General features: G+C 40.2%; 2 protein-coding genes across 3 annotated transcripts in view; one reads left to right on the top strand and one right to left on the bottom strand.

Moving 5' to 3' along the window:
* The window catches only part of babam2 (BRISC and BRCA1 A complex member 2), a 53669-nt gene extending 49728 nt beyond the window's left edge, over positions 1-3941 (bottom strand). Inside the window, exons 1-4 of the mRNA XM_079573048.1 lie at positions 3854-3941; positions 3363-3518; positions 2111-2187; positions 521-615 (exon numbers count right to left, since the gene is read on the bottom strand). Of these exons, the coding sequence (XP_079429174.1) occupies positions 521-615; positions 2111-2187; positions 3363-3499 (309 nt within the window). The 5' untranslated portion in view covers positions 3500-3518; positions 3854-3941. The remainder of the gene's footprint in view (positions 1-520; positions 616-2110; positions 2188-3362; positions 3519-3853) is intronic.
* rbks (ribokinase) lies at positions 3596-24615 on the top strand. Of its 2 annotated transcripts, none has more exons than XM_079573058.1 (9): positions 3596-3713; positions 5075-5142; positions 8231-8363; positions 9310-9373; positions 9715-9777; positions 10125-10289; positions 13851-13942; positions 17793-17981; positions 24391-24615. In XM_079573058.1, the coding sequence occupies exons 2-9, from the start codon at positions 5084-5086 to the stop codon at positions 24568-24570; spliced, it is 945 nt and encodes a 314-aa protein (XP_079429184.1). In that variant the 5' UTR covers positions 3596-3713; positions 5075-5083; the 3' UTR covers positions 24571-24615. The 2 variants fall into 2 exon arrangements, with proteins under 2 accessions (XP_079429184.1, XP_079429183.1); XM_079573057.1 differs by lacking the exon at positions 3596-3713 and adding an exon at positions 3989-4237.
* The last annotated feature ends 10 nt before the right edge of the window (positions 24616-24625 follow it).

The following is a 24625-nucleotide window of genomic DNA, read 5'->3' as shown; positions in this document are numbered from 1 at the left end:
TTATTTCTTGGCCATATTTCAAGAGTAAAAATATGTGCTGCCCTTCACAGTATTTGGACTGTGGTGTGACAGCATTGAAACTCCCTATTTATAAAGTAATGCTCTTAGTTAAAGATGTAATGGCAGCTTTGCAACCTCAAATTAAAGCTATTTTTTTGCCTATTTTCTTCTTACTGCATCACTAGTTTGAACAAAAACAGAACATGATGTAATACTGGGAACATTATAGGCTTAAGTAAGTTTTCTAAACGCGCACCATCATTTATTTGAGTAATTATTGTAATGCCAGTCAGTATGGTATGGTGTACGTTACAAATGAAAAACCCCTTTGTCTTGTTTAGACTAACTCAAGAGTGAATCACTCGGCAGATTTGCTGATAGGCAAAGCGAAAACGTACCACTGAGTGAAATGCCAGTTAGCAACACATTTAAGAAAAGTACTAACCGAGCCAAGAGCATAAATCCAATTTCCACTTTCAATCTGATATTAATGTTAGAAATGAACAGTGTCTGAACTCACAGGCAATTCTGAGGGCTCAGGAAGAAACTCAGCATCTTCTCCAAAGATAAAGTCAGGAGGCAGCTCTGGATATCGAGCATTAAAAATGATATCCCCTAGAAGAGACGGGAAACAAAGGATTAGAACAGTGCGTGTTCCAGTATTAGTAAACCAAAACAAGACTGCATTATTAGACCGGAGAGAGATTAGTAGTTCTCTAATAATATCAATGTAAAATGTCTGTACTGGTCACTGTGACAGGTCAAGTGAGCCATTTGTTGAAAAATGAACAAAATGTACCATTCTAATAGGTAGTCCCACACACCGGAAAAACTCTTGCGTGTCCAGTCTATGGTTTGTTTAGCTAACATTTTGAGGGTATAAAATCGGGTTTGTATAAATTTCAAGTCCAGCCATAACATCCTCTCAAACATGTAGCAAATTGTTTTGCCAGATTACATAGTTCAAGAAAAATGCAAGATAAGCAGATTGCTATTCCCCACAACGACGACTGTGAGGTTTTAAGTATTTAGTTGAACAGCTGAGTAACTCTACAGAGCAAAGACAAATTAATAAATTAGACTGGATGATCAAAATTATCATTATTTTAATCTAATTGTCAGTATACTCTCAAAAAAGCTTAAAAAGCTTTTTGCACCATGGCAGAGGAGCCACATACAGAGTAAACGATTACATACAATATGTAGCTTGTGTTGTATGATCTGAGTAATATTTTGTTACGTTTTCATTTAAGATATTTCCAAACTGTCTGAATCAATAGAAACACACATATGAAGCATATCCTTATGACGATAGCAAAGGAAACTTTGCACTTAATTGCTATCTGATGCCAGACAGTTTAGCAGAGCAACCATGAATCATATCAGTTCCAGTAAAGGCTGAGGCCATTTTAAAGCTTGATAACAATCATTCAGCTACATTTAATTACTCTGTGTTGCCTGTGGGCACTGAGTAAAACATGTGTTAATAAATAAGGGTTTTATGAAAAGTCTAGTCTGGAATGAGGCCAACTAGGGTTATTGAAATACATTTTGTCATCAATTTGATTGAATATTTATATTGTTAATCAGTGTAGCTGCCAGTACAGAGTACTAACAATACCACAAGTTGTGGGGGAAAAATCCACAGCAAGCCCATAAAAGAAGCTAACCCCATTATGCCGCGTCTAAATTTTGAGGTAAAAAAACCTACTCAGTACCTAAACTGAAGTTCTGATTCCACTGTAAAGATTAAAGAGCATCAAAGATGTGACATAGAAACTTTGTCTGTGATTATTATAGTTTTTTAGATCCTGCAGAGCTTCCACATCCAGCATTTAAGCTACTGTTGGTGTTAGCGGTGGCTCACATATGTGAGTACTTTATAAGAAAAATATTGTAGGGTTATCAGAATGTTAAATTGGCATTGGTACTCGTCTTTATTGATGGACGATCTACGGTACTGGCAATAAATAAAACACCAGCATCGACAACCTCAAATTTCAGCTCAATTCATTTGATTTGAATTTTTCTGAACACTGTTTTATGTGACTTCTTTCAAAGTCAATAAGACATTGTCAATCAACAACAAAAGCAACAAGTGAATACATACATTTCAGTGTCTCTCCAGCATAAGGGATATGGAGCTTGAAGCGATCACAACATGGTCCAGGCGTCAATGATGTACATCTAATCACAAAAAGGAAAGTAACAGTCAACATCTAACTGCTAAATGATAATCGAATAAAAGTAAAACTGGTGAGTACATGGAACCCACAACCATACCGAATTCATTTCATGGTAATATAAATAACCCTAGCCCTAACCCCAATCCAGTATAAAGACTGTCCCTTCTTTGCTGTTTAAAGTTACAATGCTATTTTCAACCTATTATCCCTGTTCTGTAGAGTAAACTGCAACCAGTGAAACTATAAAAGGTGAAATTAATGGCTAAAGAACATAATGAACATACAATAAGTGACTGTGTAAAACTGCATAATTAAACTACCTGATTCTAGGTGTCAACATGAACTTCCAGACTGTTTTTGGTTATTTTACTTGGCAACCACAATGTGTTAATGCCAAGTCCATAAACACTTAAGATTGATTTAATTTAGAACAGGAACTTACATTGTCCTCTTCCACAAGACATACGTACACGCACATAGGTCAGGTGATTCATTCTTGTAGAGTAACTAAAAACAAATCGTTTCATTCCACCCAATAATAAATAACCTCTGGGGTTTAACCTCTTAACTCCCACCTGAGCCGAGCACAGTTTGGCTTTACCCGAATCTAAAAGTTTCTTGAACCAAGTATCAAAACAGCGACAGAAATGAGGATGAAAATGCAACAAAAAAAAAGGAAAGAGACGACAAACACACAATTAAAAATGTATGAAAAATCTAAAAAAGGAGCCACGAAAAAACAACATAAAGAGCAACAAAAACGTGCTGGAAAAGCAACAATAACACAATTCGAATGAAAACATGACAAGAAAGCACCAAAAAAGCAGGAACAAAAGCGATGAACAAAAGGAACAAAAACTGACAAAAACAAGATTTAAAAAAACAATGCAAACCAGACAACAAAGAGAAGAAAACACGACAAATATGCTTCAAAAATGAGACATAAACATGGCAACGAAAAAGTCACGATCAGCTTTGTAGGTCTTAGCTTTCAAATATGGAGTCATGCTGGACTATAGGCTGTAAACTCCAGTCGAGAAGCTTTTATGATTTGGGCAAAGCTAAACAAAATCATTCTGACGTCAGAAGAGTGTAAAAAAATCCTAAAGCTTCTTGGCTTTCATAAAAGATGGCTATAACAACTTCATATTGATGCATATAGGCAGATTGATTCACCCAGTTTTGAGGTCAGTGACACGGAGGCAGTTCGTGGAGTCCAGTCCCACGCGCCCGTTTCGGACCACACTGCAGAGCAACGGCCGCAGCTCAGGGGTGATGCGGTGCAGCGCGACTTCAGGAGACATGTTATTCATTTTATCTACTGAAGGTGATCTGTGAACATATATCATTCATGTTGTAAAATGAAAGTGATCTGTGAACACGTTCTTAATTTTATCTAATGAATCGGCTGACAGTGAAACAAACACGCTGGTAAACCAACCAATTGAATGGTGCATTTCTATCAGATTTACATAGAACACAAAAGAAAATATCTTTACAGCAATAGCTTCAAAAGTGGAATTAGCGGTAAGTATGCTTTCTCATTCTCATGCCATGGTTAGGTCCTGTGACTTTTGCAAAAAGCGCAAGCATTTCCACATTAAGTGTCTGCGCTGAAAATAAACTTGGAAAATGTATAAATATGAATAAAATGTGCAGAGTATTACCTGTATTAGGAAAATATGATTTTTTATTCCAATGTTTACTTCTTGTTCTCGACATTTCCGGGTACAGTGGTATTTGGGTCCTTCAAAGGACCACCCGGTAGTAGTCTGTCAATATGCCTGTAAAGATGTAAAAGATTGTTGTCTTCAGTAATATTACTTCATGGGATGGGAATGGATTTTAAAATATATTCTTAACCTCAATACTCAATTAAGATGCATAGGAGAATGTGGATAACTCAGGCGACAATTTGTAAGCAAAAAGGAATCCGGCAAAGCACTGTCATTGTAGAGTTGAGACATGCGTGAGCGTGCTCTTTGAACACTGTTTATGATTATGTTTTTGCGCTGAGTTGGGTTCGTCCAAGGAGAACATTCACATCCAAGGTAAATACGACATACGTCCATATTATTCAGTTGTCCCCAGACTTATAAAATCATGCCATTAAAACATTAAACACGTGTATAATTATTTGCATTTGCCTATTCCACTATTACATACTGTTACCCCACGCATAGGACATTGAATCAGTGCATAACGATTAAAGTGTACTCTTTTGTGATATATCGCACTGCTTTAATACTGTTTTATGGATATTAATGTACAATGAATGAATCAAGTGTTATAGTGTTATTATGCAATATCACTACTAATTGTACTTTCTGAAATAGGCTAGCTCCCCATTGAGCTGCAGTTCCTTCATTATTATTCGTTGTGTCTGAAGAGGATTCTAGGTTTCTGCCTGTAAAGTGAAGACAATGTACAGAGTTGTGGGAGAGAGAATTGAGCCATCCTACAGCCAGCGGCCAGGCTTTCCAAGTCTTCTCCCGACTAGGAAGAGATTTGAAGAGATTAACTCTCTTGCATTAGCTCTGATACAAGCAGAGGATTGAATTAATTACAGCCTCTGCTGGGCCAACACTGTAGCATTGAAACAAACCCCATTTCAACCCCCAATAAATCTGGAACGTATCCAATTCAGGCAATGATAGATGCCCTAAAATATTCTATTGTTTGTGGAGTAAAAATAATCTAGTTTACATATTTCGACTGAGCTGGCCCCAAGGAGGAGCTGTCTCCGAAGTAGATTTCATCCAGCATTTGATTTTGGATTTCTGTGCTTAGATTAAAGCTTTTCCATTTGTATTCAAGTTTCTTTTTTTATTTATCTCTTTGCATTCACAGCGGCAAGTCGACTGACCTAATGTCTGTGTGTGTTTCAGATACAGATAATGTCAGGCAAGGCTTTGGACATGATTGTTGTTGGCTCCTGTATGACTGATTTAGTGAGGTAAGTATTATGCAAACCTTCATCCCAACTACCATTTAGATTATCCATTATAATATCGAGCATTTGATAAAGTGATAGTGATAAAAAGTATATGGTAATCTAATTAGTTCATCTGTACTTTAATACATGCACGTTGATTCCAAAAAAATGTATACACCCATCCCAATGTTTTTTCCTTCGAATGTTTTATTTTTAAACTTTTGGAAAATCTGGCACGGTGTCTTGAAGGGTGTTTTCCAGTACGGCTCTGTCTGTGCAAAAATAAAGGAAGTGGCTATTCTTAGAGTATAATACCGAGTTTTGACTTCTGTATGAAAATACAATTGTATTCACTCGTAACAATTAAAACTACTCAGATTAAAAGTATCCATAGCTTAAATTACTGTTGAGTAAAATGTCAGCATTGCATCATCCCTGCATGTGGCAACAATTGTTGAGCCAACTAGGATCCTTTCCCACAAATCATTAGTCATCAACTGTAGCACAAAAGGCTTAGTTGAAAACAATTTGTCACTTGTATTTATCATAACCTGTGAAGACATGAGACAACAATAAGATAGAGTACAATTGTAGTATAGTTCACCACGGCTTTAGCCCCTTTGAAATATCTGGTGTTATGTTTGGGCATGCTCTGTATTTTTTCTTTTTTTTTCTGTCAAGCTGTCACCTGAAAGCCAACAAATGTAAAAACAACCTCTGTTTGTGACATGAGGTGCAGTTCTATTTGACTTGTGTTATCATTCCAGATACTGCACTATTTCTCTTGTAATAAACATGCCTTTGCCATATATATATATATACATATAATATTTTTTTGGGCAAGTATTTGTTTAACTCGTTAGAAATTCAAGCAGTAAGTGGTTGCTTTGAAGGGCAGGAGTTCTCTATTAAGATCCTAATAGGCTAACGGGAAATGGTATTTGGGGGTGGGACAGTGTTGGGGTTTTTTGGTTGGAGGTCAGAATGCAGAGAGAGGAGAGAAGTTCTTGGAATACAGCCCTTCAAAAGGATATGGTTCACTTTGAAGTTAAAAATCCAGTTGTCTTGAGCAGACGTTTTTGGTGACTGACAGTAGAGATTCTTGGTTTTGAAAATGCTGTTTTCTTCTGCAATTGCCTAGTACAGGTTTTGATTATTATGTTGTGCGTCAATAAATGCCAGTGCTTGAGGCCGTGGAACACACTGTACTGCTCTTTGTAACATGCTGTTTGATAGTAAAAGCTAATTTCTAAATTTAAGATCATGGAGCGCAGAGTAGCTTCCTGAACCCATTGTCAAAGCCATACAGTGCCCCCTACTGCCACAGCAGACTGAATAGTGACAGCTATATAATCAAAACACTTTTATTTTTATTTTTTAATGTTAAATGCGAAGAATTACAACAACAACAAAAAGCCCTGTTCATTGTTAGAAAGAGTTGCATTTCTCCTTTTTTTCCCCCGGACATTTTTTTTATTCTGAAGGCAAAACTACAAAAATCTCCCACAAAAACTGTCTGAATGTGCAGTTCATTTCTACTTCTATTACTATGCTCATATCTTACAGACAATACACGATACATTGTTTTATCATTGTTCATTGCGTGTGCTGGTGGGAACTGGTATGACCTACTATCGTTTAAACTTTGTTTTTCCCACTTACCCTCATCTCTTACTCACAGCTGATTTGAACAGTGGCTGAAGAAAAGCCTTTTAAGCAAACATGTGGCGTCACTACACACCTGCTTTAGCCTTGCAGTCTTGTAAGAAAATGTTGCACCTTGTACCTATAACAAGTTTGCAGATTTTTTGGAAACAAATAGAGTAGATAAATAACGACTATCCTAAATATTATGCTGTATTACAAATACAAGACAAGCCCTCTGAAGTTGATTAATTTTCACTTCTAACTTTAGAGATAACTTAACTGTACTGATATAAATATCCTACACCTGCAAAAAGCTGCAATACATGTAAAAGTGCTATAACACATGTTGCTTTCTTTATGTAGCAAACGCAATATCGCAATAGACTTAAAATGCACAGACCAACATTAGATTGAACCAGCTTTAAAGACTGGAAGTCCGTGCTCCGCAGTTCATTAGAATTTCTCACCGCGCTGACAGAAAGGAAAACACTAACTAGGGTGTCTATACCAAGAATAGTTGCGTGGAGGAGGTATGCACGCGTTTATTTACATGTGTTCGACCTTTGTTCGGCTTCCATGTCTGCACTGTTCAGGCTCAGTGACCTTACATCCTGCTTATAGCTTTGGGCATTACACCAAGTTCACATGCTGCAGCAAAGACAGCAGGATTTACAGCAACACCTTTAGTCTATTGGAAGTTCCAGGAAGTCATTGGATTGGACGCAGATACAAAATCATTAGCCTATGGGGGAAATGAATTTTTGATTTAAACATTTGAAATAGTCAACGATTACAGATAAACCGTCTGAACTCTGAGTAATGTTATTTCATCATTTACCACTCATATATCTTGCTCTGACTACTGATTTGTGGTGTTCAGTGAAAGTCAGACTAACAAGTGTCTTACTCATTGCTAGAAGGACAGATTATTATTACTAAGGGCACCCACCTGTAGCACTGCACACTCCAGGGCAGGGGCGGGGCCTTTCCCAGTCCCTGTGAGTCAGGTGATTCTGCGCCCAGTGCCAGGTTGAAACATCTGTGGCTTTCAGGGCTTGCATCATGAGCAAATTTGGATAGCCTTCCTTTGGTTTGTGTTGTCATGATACGTGCCATTTACTTGACAAATACAAAGAGCGGCAGAGGGGATAAACATGGAGAACAAAACCAACAAGCAAAGAACTTCTTTACTAAAAGTTCTCTTAATACTAAATTACAAAAGTCTCCTATTTTGGTTATAATAGTATGTGTTATCCTGCAGAAAAAACACTGCCACAAAACTTCAGACACTTACTGGTAAATGTTTTTTGATGGGGTTAACAAAAATGTGTGTCTTATTCTAATGAAAGTTTAACATATTTTGCATATTTTTGTGGATCTAAAGGTTAATGAATCTTTATTGAATCAGTTTTTTTAATTCAAAGCTGCTTCACTAAAACATATCTTTTTCTTTCTGTCTTAGCCAGGCACCGCGATTACCTAAGGCAGGTGAAACTATCCACGGGCACAAGTTCTTCATCGGGTTTGGCGGTAAAGGAGCCAACCAATGCATACAGGCAGCAAGACTGGGCGCCGAGATCGCTATGGTCTGCAAGGTGAATAACAACCGTCTGGCAGTCAGCATGTTGCAGCGGTTTATTGCGCTGTATCCAGTGCACGTGTGTGTGTTACGAACTCATACAGAAAAGTCGCAGCTGTTAGTTGATGAGCAATGAGCTTCTAGTTAGCAATTCAGAATACCTTGTAGCTTCGTTCACTTCACAACTTCAACTCACTGCACTTCGTTTTCTCTTGATCAATACCATACAGCATGCATACACCCACCCACACTAGTGCTCCTTCAAACAGGCCTATTCCCATACCATACAACCCCAAGTCTCCAATCAGTAGGCTGAGAGTGGCCTTTCAACCTGAACGCTAAAGCAACGAAGCCCCACCTCTGTCAGAACAAAGAGGCCCGATCGATAACAGCCCAGTGCAGGAGGAGCTCTCCGGGCATGGGGAAACCCAAAAATAGACACCCGGGTTTGACAAAAACATCCAAGACGCAAGGCCGCCCTTCAAAGAGAATGGGGCCAAGCAGCCAATACCAGCCCTTATCACTTATCATAGCCAAATACAAGTGCCCGCGTTTTGGCACATTTTTTGGAAAGCGTGGGTTCGTTTTCAGCGCCTTGGGGCAAGGTGGGGACCCCTTGAACAACCCAAAGTAGCTACAGATGTGGACATCCCAGTGCGGAGCCGGCGAGAAAGGGAAACAAAAGCGAGGTGGGCATGAAGAGGCGTGAAGGCGGGGTTATCTTTCTTCAAGGCTTGGCGCAGCTGGTCGTGTGTTTTCACGTATGTGCATTTTCTTGGCTATGTCTGTTCATTTCTACACTTTTTTTGTTGACGGCACGATGCCAGTATGCTGGCAGGGCACACGAAAAAACAACCCAACAGAGGTTTGAGTAGACCACTTTTCAAAAGTTGCCGCTAACCAAGTCTGACCTTGCTTGACACTTTCTTTGTTGTAATCGTTTTGCCTTCTATGTTCTGTAGGTTGGAAAAGACTTCTTTGGAGACAATTATATCCAGAATTTCAAGGACAGCGGTGTGCACACAGGTAAAACAGAGCTGTATTTTTGTGATGCAGGCTGCAGTAAACTTACCGTGTGGAGCCTATTGTCTCACAAGTAAAAACACAAAGAAACATTTTTATTTAGACTTTTATTCTTTCTTAAATTATTTTGTGATTAATTTATTGATATTAGTTGTTGTAAACCAACTATTCATCCAGCGATATGCGGCATATTACCTGCAGTTTAATATTGCTTTAAGTTCTCTCATTGATTGATTTGCTAAAAGTTTGACTGTTTGGGGCAACATTATTACAAATTATATTTTGGAAGTTGTATCAAGTAGATTGATCCTTTTTGAGCTGACTGCCTTGTTTATTTTCTTCAGATTTCGTCCGACAGACCTCGGATGCAGCGACTGGGGCAGCCTCCATCATTGTTAATGATGCAGGTACATGCTTTTACTCTCGATGTCATGTCCCTGCTGGGACTCTTAAAGCATTGAAGTTTGCATCAGTGCATGCAGTTCTCTTTATTTTATTATTTCATGCAGAGAAAGCAGAATCTGCTCTTGATACAATAAATGCATTTATCATTAGATGACGCCTTGAAAACCTTTTTCTACAAATGAAAATTCCCGTACAGCTAAGAGCTTATCCAAGTATTGTTCCGTTAAGCCTGCCCTACAGGTCTATACTACATGCCATGAACTTGATGTTCTTCATGTTTACAGTATATATAAAAGACCAAAACTTTGATCATTCTGACCTGGTGTTTTTGTGGTCTTTTTATGATCAGGTGAGAACGCCATTGTAATAGTTGCTGGGGCCAACATGCTGCTCAACACTGAGGATTTGCAGGACATGCAGCTCTCCCTGAGCCAGGCTAAAGTCCTGGTCTGTCAACTGGAGATCAGTCCACAAACCTCCCTGAAAGCTCTGTGTATGGCCCGGGAGGCTGGAGGTGAGTCATGAGGCTCCTGACATAGTGTCATCCTTATCACTGAGGAGATGACTGCTATTTTGTCTTCTTGATTTGGCCTTATAGAATTTGAGACGCCTACATTTTGTGAATTTACAAGTAAAGTGCATGGGTCTGGGTTATTATGAAATACGTCCCACTTTCATCTCAGTTAACAAAGTTCTAAAAATATCTAAAACATAATTCAATAAATCCTAAACTTTTACAGTACATGTAACCAAAAGGCCACAGGATCTTCTCTCATTTTCCCTGATGACGCAAAGCATGTACAGATAGTCAGTAATTGGTAGTAGACCTATACAGTGTCCCCTGTTCCTTTGTTACCTTTAGTCATAACCAGGTTACAGAGTTAATCATCTCTAACAGCATCCTATTATTAGAAGCCATGCGCGTCATCCAAGACGTCTGAGGAGGCTCTCGGCCTGTCATAGAGGCGGCCGCTGTAATCGCTCTCCACAGGCTGCCAGAACTGTAGAGTTGCAGCAGAACCATGTTGCAGATGGGATACCCAGATGGCCTTGTGGAGCGCCGCTCTCTCTCCGGTGCCTGGCCCCCTCCTCACTCAGAGAAGTGCAGCAGGATTAGGCTCAGCAGGCGAGAGAAGACACTTGGCAAAAGATGCCACCTCGATGTTGCCGCACCAGATCATTGCGTAAATTGAGTTCTCTGGAGAGAATAGGTGTTAATGGGTTTGGCGGCAAGGATTTAATGACGCGGGGGAGAAGCGCCGCTAAAATTACGCAAATGTCACCATCGAACCACACATTGGAGATGCCAGTGCACAGATACACTTATAAAGGAAGCATATTCTTTATTTGATTATGTTATATATTGAATTAAATAGTACTGTACATATGCCAAGTACAAAATGATTTTTGTCTATTCCATGTTGTCAGTTTGCAGGTACTGTATAAATCACATCTAAACGCGGATATAGCAGGAGTTTCACTCTTTCTCTCTGCTTCCGTCCTCTCCCCCCTTCCTCCCCCACTTCCTTGTCTGTGTAAGAAGCTGCTTTTTTATTTCTCACCAGATGCAATTAGAGCCTCATGAGCCTTTTCACAAACTCACGGGTGACTCATTTCTTTTGTATGTGTGTCAGTGTAAATCTGTGTGGCAGCTTGTATCTGTCTGGCCCCGATTTCTGTTCACCTTTCGACCATCAGAATAAAAGCTGTATTGCTGAACTTTATGAGCACTGTTTTGTAAAACGCTTGGTTGGCCTTTGTACACATGTGCCACCAGACGCTGAACTTTGGAGTTGAAAAGCCCACAATCATGACACACGCCTTTACTAGACGTGAGTCAGTGCCCGGTGTTGCCACATCTGTCCCGGCAGCTCTGTGCGTGTGCCTTTGTTAAACATGTTTGTGTATTAATGACACCCGGTGAACACAACAAGGCACAGAGTGACCCTAAACCATGCAGTAGCTGCCAAACATTTTCTGTACACATCACCTTTATCTTATGGCTATGGATTATAAAATGCATTCTGAAAGAGATTAGAATAATTAGAAGAAGCGTGTGGTAAATGTTTTGCTTTTATGGCTAAATTGTGAGCACCTTTTGTAATATTTGAAGTAATTGCAGTTCTACTTTCATGGTACGAAATGTACAGTTTAAGAGTTCAAAAAGTTTGGGATCATATCCTTTCGAACTCGCTCCACTGTAGTTCAAGAGAAATGTCATGTTTCATCATAAAACTTTGAGGGTCAGTGATCTACGGCCCTGCTTTTGGAAAGCAGAGCTATGGAAATGAAGGTGCAGCTTGTTGGGCGTAAGTGTCGAGGAAGATCAGGGCAGGAGGAGAGCCTTCGTGCCACAGAGCATGTGTCATAGCCCGGGCTCATTTGGGTTTACATACATTCAGTACAGTACGAAAGAGAGAGAGAGAGCACTCTTTCCACGTTTTCACTCACAGACTGCCCGGCATCCACCTCAAAGCGCCAGGTGGCCAAAGCCCTGCGCTAACCCACGCAGCTGTACTCCGACGGGCCCACGCAAACACACGCGCAAACGCACACATTTTTTTTTTTTGCACAACAGACTTTGATGTCACCAACAGCGAACATACATTTCCCTCGCAGACGCACACTCTCTGGCACAAGGCTTTATTTGGTACACAGAGATATGAGAATTAATAGGGCTTATCCTCACACATACACAGAAAACCTGGTATTAGATGCATTAACGCTGCGCTCTCATGAATATACATAAGACAGTTGATGTGCTACACGTACCAGCGGATTACTCCTGACAAATAGGGCTGCTCTTCCTCTCTCTCTCTCATGTGCATTCGCTCGCTTGTGCTCCTTAACGCATAGGAGGGTCATCTCACCCACTCACTGGCGCGCTGCAAAATGTAGAGGTTACATACATTGGGTAGATGATTTTTTTTTTCCTCCCATCGAACTGCAGGGATTTAACTGGCTAGCAAGACCGTACATGATGTAAAGAAGTATTCTGGGACCCGGCTATTGGTAATTTAATCGTTAAAAGGTGGCTTTACATAGAAGCTTTTGCACTTGCCCTACAGAGCAGTCCCTGGAGGAGGCCCATTGGCTTGTTCCTATTGGAAGTTTAATTAAGGTAATGCCAGACCTTGACAGTAAGCTCTCATCCGGTGGGAGTAATTATAACACAATTGTGCACCGTGTCTCGGAGGAGCATTGTCAAAAGCATTTAACAACTGACATCTTCTGTGTGCGGTTGTAAATTGCTGTTTATTCCCACAGTGACCCAAGATGACTAGGTTTGACTCTGGTCCCACTTACAGTGATCTGTTGGGGTGATCGATTATCGTGTCAAGCATCGTGATAAGAATTGTAGTTTATTATAAAAATGTACAAGAACATTGTAAAAGTAAATGTTCACCTCTTTACTCCCGCCTTTACCGAGCACATTTTCTCTGGTTCGACTTTACTCATATTTAATTGCTTCTTACAGCCTAGGCCAGTGCCACATTTGAAAGCTAAGATCCTCAAAATTGATTAACGGATCTTTTTCCTCGGGTTGTTGCCGCACTGTTGTCACTGCTTGTTGCGTTTTCATCGTATTTTTTTCACTTTTTAATCGCTTTTTTTGACATGTTTTTGCCATTTTTTATTTTTTTTGTCACTTTTTTGCTGCTCTTTTGTGGATTTTTTCCTATTTTTTGACACTTTTGTGTTTTTGTGGCTAATGTGACGCTTTTTTTCCAAGAAGCTTTTAGGTTTTGGGTAAAGCCAAACTGGAGAAAATGCGCTCGGTTCTGGTGGGGGTTAAGAGGTTAACAAAAGCTAGTTGCAGAGCTCAACAGGTTAAGTTTTACACTCACTTTAGTGGCAACTTAGTGGCTTCCTCTTTCATTGTTTGTACTTTAAAAATAATCAGGTATAGGGCCTTTAATTACCATGTTATTTAACACTTTAAAGGTACTAGTTTCATCCTATTACCATGCAAAGTAAAGTGCTTCCAATAACGATTTGCGAATTGCTAGTTCAAAAAGCAATTTCTATTTTATTTCTATTATCTTGCATCCCTAATGGTTCCTTTTCCTTGCAGTGAAGACAGTGTTCAACCCTGCGCCCGCGATCCCGTCCCTGGATGCGGAATTCTACCGAGTGTCTGATGTGTTCTGCTGTAACGAGTCTGAGGTAATGAATCACATACACACTCAGCCACACACAAATAACTCCCATGTCTGTTCCCGCAATAATAATCGCACAGGCCAAGAATTACTGTACAGGAAACTCCGCCAGGCATAACATGGCAGTCAGAGAAGCCGAAATGTTGTAATATTGTGTCACTTCTCAAGAAATATACTGAAGAAGCGTTAAGGTGTACTTGTGATGCAGTTCCTGAAGGAAATTACCCTAACCGCTCAAGTTCACTTCTTAACTGGTCTTAACATTTGCTCAGGTCACTTTGCCAAATGCTGTTTGGTCTATGTTTTGGTGAGTAACACCTAAACTACTACTACTTTAGCCAGTTGACTGAGGCTATCGTGCCATGAACATAGTATAGATTATAGATACAGACTGTAGGAATAGAGTATGGATTAGGATAGATATAACAGAACTCAAGGTGACCACACTACATACATTCAACATCACTATTAACCTCTTAGTTACTCCCGCCTGAACCAAGCACTTTGCCTCCAGTTCGGCTTTACCCAAATCTAAAAGCTTCTCAATTGGAGATCAACAGTGTTAAAGGCAGGTTTGTGGAATGCTCTCTCACTGGTTTAAAAAAGACACCGCAAAGGTCACAATTCAGTCTGGCCAGACCTTATTTGAAAGCTCAGAACCTTATGGAGGCCTGCGTTGACAAAAGTGTCACTTGACTGAGGACAGGGACTTTGGTAGCAACGAGCAAGCATTCAGAGCAGAGATTTATTTATTTTTGGGTTGTTGGAAACTGATTTTAAACATTGGATCTAGCAACCGAAAGCATAGCACTCATTCTGCAATATGATCAGATTAGCTTTAAAACCAAAAAATAAATATATACTGTATACATATTATTATTACATGAATTTAACATCATGTAAAATGTTATTTTTAATTGTGAAAATATTATTTCCTGTGTTGAAAATGTAAATGGAAAAAAACAATCACTATTCAAAACAGTGAATGAATCACTGATTGTCTAGTAACATTTTATAGACTACAAGAGCCAAGCTCTGTCAGAAAAGTTCATGTGTTGCAATGTTTCCAAAATTTCTGTCTCTCCAAAGTGAGAAAACTTATGAGAAAGTTTGACAGTGGAGGTTTCTGCATCAGCTCTAAGGTCATGACCCATGTCTAACATATAATAAAGGCCTACTGTAGCCTGCAGCGGCACATGTAAAGTCTCTCCCTTGAACAGACATGTTAGTCCACCCTTCTTTACGGTAAAACACTGTGACATGGCACCTGAGTGTGAGGTGAAGACAGATGGGCAGGGGTTGATGGGAAACATAGTAAAAACAACAGGCAGATGGGCTGAGGGCCTGAGTCAGCACGCCGCGGGGATGAGCTGGAGGTGCCTTGGAGCCTGGTCTATTTGAAGTGGAGGAGCTGCTGTATCCAGGTGTGGGACATGAAAGGGAGAGTCGACGAAAGAGCAACATGTCTTCACTTTTTCAGAAGGGGTCAGGGTCATGCAGCTATAGCTGTGTTATACATTAGACAGTGTGAAGAGGTGCATTGAGCAAACATATTGACATGCATATTGACTGTGCTGGTAATTGTAGAGCTCATTTAGTGCTTGTTTATGTGGCTGGATGCAACAGGAAAGGCATCCAGCATTGAAAACCTACCGTTGTTGTTTACAACTGTCTTTCTGCAGCATCCCTTGAACACAAAATTGATTAGATTATTCTTTTTTAAAGGTTAATGGAACTTTCTAATGGACTGTGTAGATAATAAAGTTAGCATTTTACAGCACAATAATAGTGCAGTACCTAAAAGTGTAATAGCCTTGGTTATTACATAGAACAATGACACACTGGCTATTTCATGGTTGTAAATCATCAGGAAACATGGGTAGTATTTTATTGTTTTTTCTACATACCATTCTATTTCCATCTTATCACCAGGCTTTTGCTGTGTTATAGAATAAAGTGCAATCCAACAATATGTATAGGGCCAGCTTTTAGTGCTTTCAGCTGTACATCTCATATCACAGAATCTTGAGATCCATATGCATTCAGGTGAATTCCTTGGGACTCTTTGGATTGATAGTACAAGTACCTTGTTAACAATAATAAAACCCCGAAATAGCTCGGCGTTGATATTGCGAACACAATCCACCTCGCTCATATCCTCGTACTCAGAGGGAGGTAGATTGATTCTGGGCCCCGGTGTGAAGCCTGATGACTAACAAAACGTCTCCGCTGGCATCCGAGCGCAGTGAGGTGGCTGCGGGCCCTACAGCAGCTCCCGATCCACTCCACCTCAGTTTATTTTTGAACTGTCCAAGGTCATTGTTTCGCTCCGACAGATCACAAGGAGCGCCTACATCAGATCCCCCCCCCATTCAGCGCGGTGTCAGAGGAGATAATCCCGCTCGTGTGTGTGTGTGTGTGTGTGGCGGGTCTCACTGTAGCGTGTCCGGGATAATGGCGTGGCATTGGGTAGGGGTGGGGGCTTTTGGTTGACAAAGTGCAGGTACTCTTTGATCCCACATACTCGGGCACGGCGCTTTATTCTGAACCGTCTTTTGATGTCCACCTGAAGACATTAGGCGCCAAAACGGATTCATGTTTCCATCATCCACAAAATCTCCGCAGGAATCCCACTGTTTTTAACGAGGAGAGAATCAAGTTTTTTTTATTTTTTTTATGTGCACCTCTATGGGGGAACATTTGTAAAAGAGCCTCATCTTTGATCTGTAATTGTGGCAGAAAATTAATGGGGAAGGCCGCCGGTAAAATGGAGAGCACATGAGGACTGGATATTTAACCTTATCTAGATCACATGGAAAACACTGCAATTGGCTGAGATCGATGATATTTACTGCACCTTTTTATTATTAATATCTTTTAATATTGATCTTCTGATTTTCAATGCACGTTTTTATACTTGACTCCCAGCTCATTTTTAACACATTTTATAGGAATTCTAAAACTTACACAAAAGAGCTGGACAATGGATATATATCAGACTGTTCATGTTTCAATAGCATGTCTTTGCAAAGGCCTAAACTACAGGGTCAGCAGGTTTCTAAGATCTCATGGAGCCGGTTTATTTTTTGCTGTTAACACTTGTTTATTTTGTGTTGTACCGTCTAAATAATTGCAGCCCTCGCAATTTGTAAATAATTCAACTCGCTGCTTTTGATTCGATTGAGGTTTATTTTGCAGCTCTTCGTAATGAATTCTGATTTACGAATTGTTCATTCTGTTTCGGTTGATTTTATTTATTTATTTCTGTGTGTTTCCCTGGCGTTTGCTAAGCTCCAGCTCCAGCAGGCTGTCGGCTTTGTCATAGTTTAGTCATACTGGCGTCCTCTTTGTGAATCTCTCTCGTCTGTGGCGTGGAGCGCCGTTGAATCCGGCAAATCCTTCACAGACTGTATGTGTTTTACGAGTTTGCTTTAGCATGGTCACTGTGTAATTAAGAGCTGAGTCACACCACAGCTACTAACAGTAAGTAAAGCAACGAATAAGAAGAGATTAGAACAGCTCTGACTTGCTGTGCAATATGCGTTATTTACAAACAAGATTTTGTGGTTTCTCAAAATAAAAAGTGGAGTTTATTTCAACTTATTCTTTTCACTATTTTAGTAGTTGGATTAATGCCATGCAATGAGCAGCACTTCTTTGTTTTACTGTGTTGGATGCTAGTTTTTAGCCTTGGGGAATTTCCAAAGGCTGGTCTTTATTTATCCCACACCACTGTTGGTTTTGCTGTAGTTTTAATTTGAGCCTAAATGAAATCGGCTCCCTGGCTGTAGATAACCTGTAATTAAAATATCTCCTGCGCGTTGCCATAAGTAATTTCCCTGCTGTCTAATATCCAGGCCGAGCTGCTAACAGGCTGCCCAGTCTCCAGCGTGGACGAGGCAGAGCGCGCCGGACAGAACCTGCTAGCCCGTGGCTGCGGGGCAGTGATCGTCACACTCGGACCCCAGGGATGTGTGGTGCTCCAGGCGCAAGGGTCCACCTCCAAACACATCCCGACAGAGGCGGTGACAGCAGTGGACACTACGGTAAAGACCACTCACATTGCACTCATTTGGTCAGTGGGCTGAAATTGCAGTTTTACAGAAGTTTTAATGTTTTCTACAATATACACAAGAAGTAGATCCTAAATGGTTTGGAAACAACCCTGTTTTATTTTTGCAGTGAATTTCAAATGTAGTAAAAAGTCAGTGAAAATAGACTAATTTAAATTGATTATGCACGTTTAATGAACATTTCAACAGAACTTATCTCATTTGAGAACTTATTCATTTACAGTATTTTATTTTATTTGTTTGAAATATGTAAATCGGATGCTTTTAAACAGAACCCCTGAAAGTATTTTAGTTTTCTACAATATGCTAATTATTTGACATGAATCACAATTTATTTCATTTTTTTTTTAAAGATTTTTTTTCTTGCGTTTCTCAATTGAATCAAGTTATTGTTCTTTCCAGATTTGTCATTGTATTAGTAATACTTTTGATGATTGATTTGTAACAAGATGTTTGACCTATTGAACAATTCTGCATATTTTAGTTTCAGAGAGAAATTTTACTCACTCTAACAAAAGGCGTTAAAAGGAAAAAGAAAAAGAAGAAAGACTTCCTATGAAACAGCACATGTGCCGGTTTCCATTCTCAAGTGCACTATTGATTAGCCTTGTGCAATAATCAAAAAATGGCTTAGCACTTATAAAGGGTTGGAACAGCGGCCGAGTCAACCAGCCTCCCTGATTGTATCGAGGCCAGAGATGCTTGAGTCATTTCACAGCGCGGGCTCTGATCCTGTTGCCGTCACAATGTACTTCAGTTAGATGTTTGCATTTCCTGCCTCTGAGGTTCCTGTGGTCTGAGTGTTTTAAACCGAGTGAAACACGTCACTGCGCTGAGGCGATTATCACTTAGCCGCGTCGAGGTCTTTAATTGTTTGTGTAATGGAGTATGTTGCTAACTAGTTCCCCTTATAGGGACTTTTACTATGTTGCAATTCCCCAAATGCTGCTGATCACCGCTTATTGTAAACTATGACTTCAACTCTTCCAACACCCACTCCAGACCCTCTCTTGTGAAAACAGAAATTATTGACCAATAAAAGTTTGTGTGGGGTGAGAATCTACAGTACTGGTTCTCAAGTCTTTCATTTATTCTTGATGAAAGCCTTTCTATAGCTGGGTAGTCATGCATTATTTTGTGTTTACTTTTGTTGTGGATTTGTCTGACTGATCTTTTCCTTAGTTTTTTTTGCTGTTCATATTTACTGCTTTCTTTCTCATTTATTTGCTATATATATATATTTTTTTAAAACCAAAAAACAGAGATATTTTTTTTATATTGTTGTTGTGGTCCAAGCTGACGAACAGACCCGGTTTTCTGTTCCTCAATAGTTCAAGCATTTACATTTTTTTTTCTGGAGTGCATTTTGCCGTAGAATCACGTTCTTTCACTTTGCTGTCGAAGAGCAAACAAGCTTTTTCATGGAATACCATCTGACTTAATGTACAACGTGAAAAGGACGTCCATAGCTGTCCGAACTTCCCAAAAAGCCCCTGGGGAAAAATGCACCCGCCTCTTGTTGTGCCTTGTTGAGTCATGGATGGGCGCATCAGTCAGCAGAAAGCAGAGTTAAGTTTTTTTTTTCTCTGTGCGGTCGGGACGGCTGCATGTCCCCACTGCTCTGGTAAACACACACACACCACCTCCCACCGGCTCCTCTTTGATGGACCCATAAATCTTGGGCTGTTTAACTCTTTTGGACATCATAATCCCTGTTCCAGTAAAGGCCTTGAGTTTTTACAGACTAGAGCAGCTAACCGGCCTGTTATCATGATCATCACTCATCCCTGCGAGAACATTGAATTATGATTACCTTATGTGCGTTTCATTTGCATTCCAAGATTCTTTTTAAGTGATACAATTACACGTAAAACCCTGTGAAGACCATTATGTCTCATCAGCTGTGGTGTGTTAGTTGTTTTGTCAGTCTTTTCTGTCTCTCAGGCCTATTTCTTAATCATCTGGATCACGTTTTAGCTCCACGATTTTACTTTTTCTTGGTATCATTTTGCAAAGGTGTTTAGTCAAGAAATAAATCGTTTGGGGTGTTTTCCAGTGTTTGTATCACATAATTGATTCCACGTAAGCTGAATCCAGGCTGGAACTGTTGTGTTATGGAAGAGGCGTGCATCTAGTTTAGTAGCAACTGGATAATTACAGTTAATTGTAATTTTTAAAACCAGATGAAAAACTTTTGATTTACTGAAGCCTTTAACTAATGTCTTATCATACAACTGTCTTGTATGTTGATAGGTACATATTTTATTATATGTATTGCCTTGGTTTGTACCTTCTTATTGTTATTATTGTGGTTCTGTGTTATTGTAAATCCAAGGTGCTTAAGGGAAAAAAACATGTTGCTGTCTTGTATGAAAGGTTCTCTACGTACTGTATGTACAGTATATGTTTATTCCGTTGCCCAGTGGTGACGGTAGTGACTTTTCTACTGTACTTCTGCAGTAGCTACACAGTGAGTCACTTGTGGTTTCTCACTGCGAAGCCTCTATTTTGCCGTGTGCCAGGGACGACCTAAAAGTATCTCAATTATCCTCTCTGTACAAAAAAAAATAAAAGCACTTGGTCACTTTGTTCCAGTGCACACAGATGGACTATTTCTTTTGTTGCTGACGATGACTACTGTTGGCTAAATCTCGTAGCCTCCTTTTGTCAACAACTCTTTGCTGCTAAAACTGTTTGTATAACACGTTTTACTTTGGCAAGAGACGTTATAAGCTGAGTCAGGCCTGTGAATCCATTAGAAATACATCTACTACTCATCTACCAAGTGTCTCGCCTGACGTTTTTTTTTGTTCTTTTTTTTCTTTTTTTATTCCTTTGTTCGAAATTGAATACAGCCGTCCCGAGTGAAGATCAGAAGTTTCTGTGTGGACAGTTAGACACATGTTTTAGCCCCAGCAGGACTTGGGTGGCCCTTATTTCCACTGTTCCGGGAGGTCTATAGTTGAGGAGGGTAAAAGGTAGACATTACAGCACTACAGCGGTGGTCAAATTGTTCTCACATGACTGGACACTTAGAGGAACGCAAGTGCTTTGTTCCTTCCTGGAAGCCCCTGGTAAAAGAAGACATCCATCCAAAGCATATTTTAACTTTTTGATTTTGAGTTTCATCCTGCATTTAGGGATTCCCTCATTTTTCAGGTCACAACCCCCACAGTAAAATTTCAATTAGCGCTTGTCTCATATCAAGGTCCCCGAGACTCGCTTTGTAAACTCTGATTCAGAGAACTGGATCAATCCCAGCAAAGTAATCATTAGTTTTGTCCCTGATGCCCAAGCCTTTTGGAAAAATACTTTCTGAGAGAGACCTCAACATTACAATCAATACAATTTAGCCATTTTTCATATTCAATACATAAATGTATCTAAAATGAATTGGATTGGTTTCCCTGCCCTAATACAACTAGGTTAGTATAAAACAGTAAAAGTATGGGTTTGTGGCCAATTCAAAAACTGCAACATCACCAGTTTTAATAGCTCTCATGTGTTGCATTTTGGCCAGATGTTCTTTCACTGAGCCGCGTGACTTGCATCATCATCAGTGTTAAACGCTGAAAGAGGATGGTGATGCAAGAGTCTAATTGGTCTAATTAAATGTTTTTTTGATCTGGTACTCTCCGGCTTTTGTTGCCTCTGAACTGTGGTCCCCGGCTGATAAGCGAGTCTTACTGGAAGCTTCCGGATGTGGAAAGCCTGTGTGAGTCACGGCTGGCCCTTCAGTCGGCCTTTGCACTCCCCGCGGCGCCTTTCATTGACAAAAGCTGTAGGCTCCAGGAACTAATGGCACGCAGCTCCATCTGTCACTGTGCAGTACTGGGAATAGAGTGTGTACTGGGCTGCTGGGTGAGAAATAAAACACAGTCACAGGTTTGAGAAAGACACTGCAGTAAGGCCAGTTCAGCAGCATGGAAGATATAACATAGTAATATCAACTGTCAGCTCTGTGTGGACAGTACATGGCTGGAGGATTAACCTATTGTGCATGTTTTTTGTTGTTTGGTTATAAGTATCTCTCATTGGTCAGAGCATGTGGATGCAACTGTTGCCTCTTTTCACGGTTCTGAAGCTTCTGAAGGGACATCTGCCCTGGGCCAATCTATAGCCTGTCCATCCATGGGAGTTGGTCTTGGTTCTCCTCAAGGCTTCTGCTTTGTCCCTCTGATTTTCCTTGCTTAATTGTACCTGGTTGGTTCTGTCAAATTACGAATGGGCCTTTATATTACTGACATTTTAAAACATGCAGTTATTGCCCCCATTGAAGTTGTAAAAGAGAAGAGTCAGCTGTTGTTGTCCTCTTCTTACTTGCTCACCGTCTAGCGCTCAGAACTTCTGGATCCTTACTTAGTTTATTTAAGTGAGCTTCTCAAGTGCCAGCCCAATTGTGATCATCAGCTTGAGCTCCAGCAGAGAGCCGGCAGAGGAGCAGCACAGGGTCAAGACGCAGCCCAACAGAGCCAGGCAGTAGAACATCAGCGCTCATCCGCAGCGAGCGCTTGTGTCGTTTGATTGACAGGTCTCCAGATCTAACCTTCATCAAAGTGTGTCGAGGGCAGCGGCTCAGCGGCTGAAGGGCCTCGCACTGTCAGCCTCACTGAGCCTCACTCAGTCCAGGAGCGCCACATGCCAGTCTCAAGTCAAAGACAATAGGAGATGGAAATCAAAAAACAATACAACAAATTATCTGCCTGGTGAACACAGCCTGTAAATGTGTAATGGCATGTAAGAAATCACTTTTGAATTGTCGAGTACAGCTACTTTCATGTTTAAAGTTACAAGGCCTTTATTTAGCTATATGTCATAGTTAATATGGCAGTCAATGTACAAGTAAATGTTCTGGACTAACTGATATTTTTTGCATTGAAATTGTAATATAATTTAAAAATACATAAATACAATGAGAATAATAATTTACCAGGAAAAAAGCTTTTATACTGAACTTGTATTTCCCATATCATGAATCCCTTTATTTTTAGCTTTCAAACCGCACTTTATTATTGTGCTGCAAGTGTGTGGTTTAATCATCGCTTCACCACTAAGGCCCGCTGGAGTGGTGGTGTCATCATTTTAACCACAGTGAGAACATGGACATGAGCAATGGCCACAAACGCTGCACAGCATCACTACAGCTGTATTTTCAGATTCTCAGACAAGAGGCATAAATGCACCTTGGACTGCCGTATGGAAATCCAGCAAGACTGTAAAATGGTTCAGCCCTGATCTCACTCTTTCCAACGTCTTGAACGAGCCACACCGGCGAGAGGGGGTGGGGTGGAAAAATCCTCCTCATAAATGTCAAATAAGAAGAGGCTATATTTTTCTGGTCTCTATCAAACTCAAACATCCCAAACCTAAAGATCTATTTGTTTTTTTTACATTCTTCTGTTTTATATGAGCCCGATCTCTGATTTTCAGTTGTGATATCGGCACCTCCAAAGTAATGTGAACACAAGTGAACCTTTGATGAAATACATATATTTTTTAACTGTACTGAATCAATCTTCTCGAGACATGCCCCTTAAATGCCCTATATAGGGTCACAAGGTTAGGGTCTGCATTTTGCCCCTTGTTACTGAATCATCACCTCTGCTGTCAACGTCTTGATGGGTAAAACCTGACAAAGGGGTTACATTGAGGTTATTGGGGGAGGCTGGCAGTGCCCTGAGCCGAGAGGCTGCACTGAAGTCCTCTTTTGAGATCCAAAGTGATGAGTAATGGCACGGGCCTGTGAGAACCAGCGTCGGGGGCCATTTGTGGTTAAACATGAGCGTGTTGCTGCCACATACCAGTGTGCCTTTTCCCATCAGTGGACACCCTCCTCCCCTCACCCTGCGTCCTGTCTGAGCCAACCCCCCAGGGCTCAGACGCACATTCCCCGTGTATCAATAGATGAAGACACAAAGGGGTGATGTTTCTGAGATAACCAAAACCAGGATCACTGACAGTTATGGCCAGTATCACTTAAAACTATGTGTGTTAAGATAAGGACATTTCCTCACATCACTTATTTTTAACTCAATGTCATTTACTTTATATCGAGGTAAAAATGTATTGTGATTTCTATTTCTGCCACACTGAAAGCATTACTCAATTGAAAGATTAAAACAAATGGTTATGAACAACTTTATAGAATAAGTGTACTATTTTGTGCTGTCTCCCATTATAATTTGCAGGCTTGAAGTACTGTAGCAATTATGTCTATACTGTGGCTAGCTTCTTACTAATGTCATAGCGCCCCCTACTGTCCAATCATTTATGAGCTTTTGTCTTCGAAGATCTCAAGTTTTCAGAAGTGACCCATGACAGATGCATTAAACATAACACACATTCTAGGTCTGATTTTATTTTTTCTGTTTTTTGTGCCCAGGGTGCTGGAGACAGTTTCATTGGAGCGCTGGCATTTTACATGGCCTATTATCCCACGTTGCCTTTGGAGGAAATGGCAGGAAGAGCCAGTCAAGTTGCAGCAGTGAGTGTGCAGGCCATGGGCACACAGACGTCTTTTCCTTTTAAAAAAGATCTGCCTGCTAAATATTTTACCAGATAAGTCTTACAAAGATTTAAGTTCAATTGTATACAACTTTATTTTTATTTTTTTTCAA

The sequence above is a fragment of the Gobius niger genome, assembly GCF_951799975.1.
Source record: "Gobius niger genome assembly, chromosome: 16".
NCBI classification, from domain to species: domain Eukaryota; kingdom Metazoa; phylum Chordata; class Actinopteri; order Gobiiformes; family Gobiidae; genus Gobius; species Gobius niger.
Note: the sequence above shows the minus strand (reverse complement) of the source record. Positions and strands in the feature narration are given on the sequence as shown.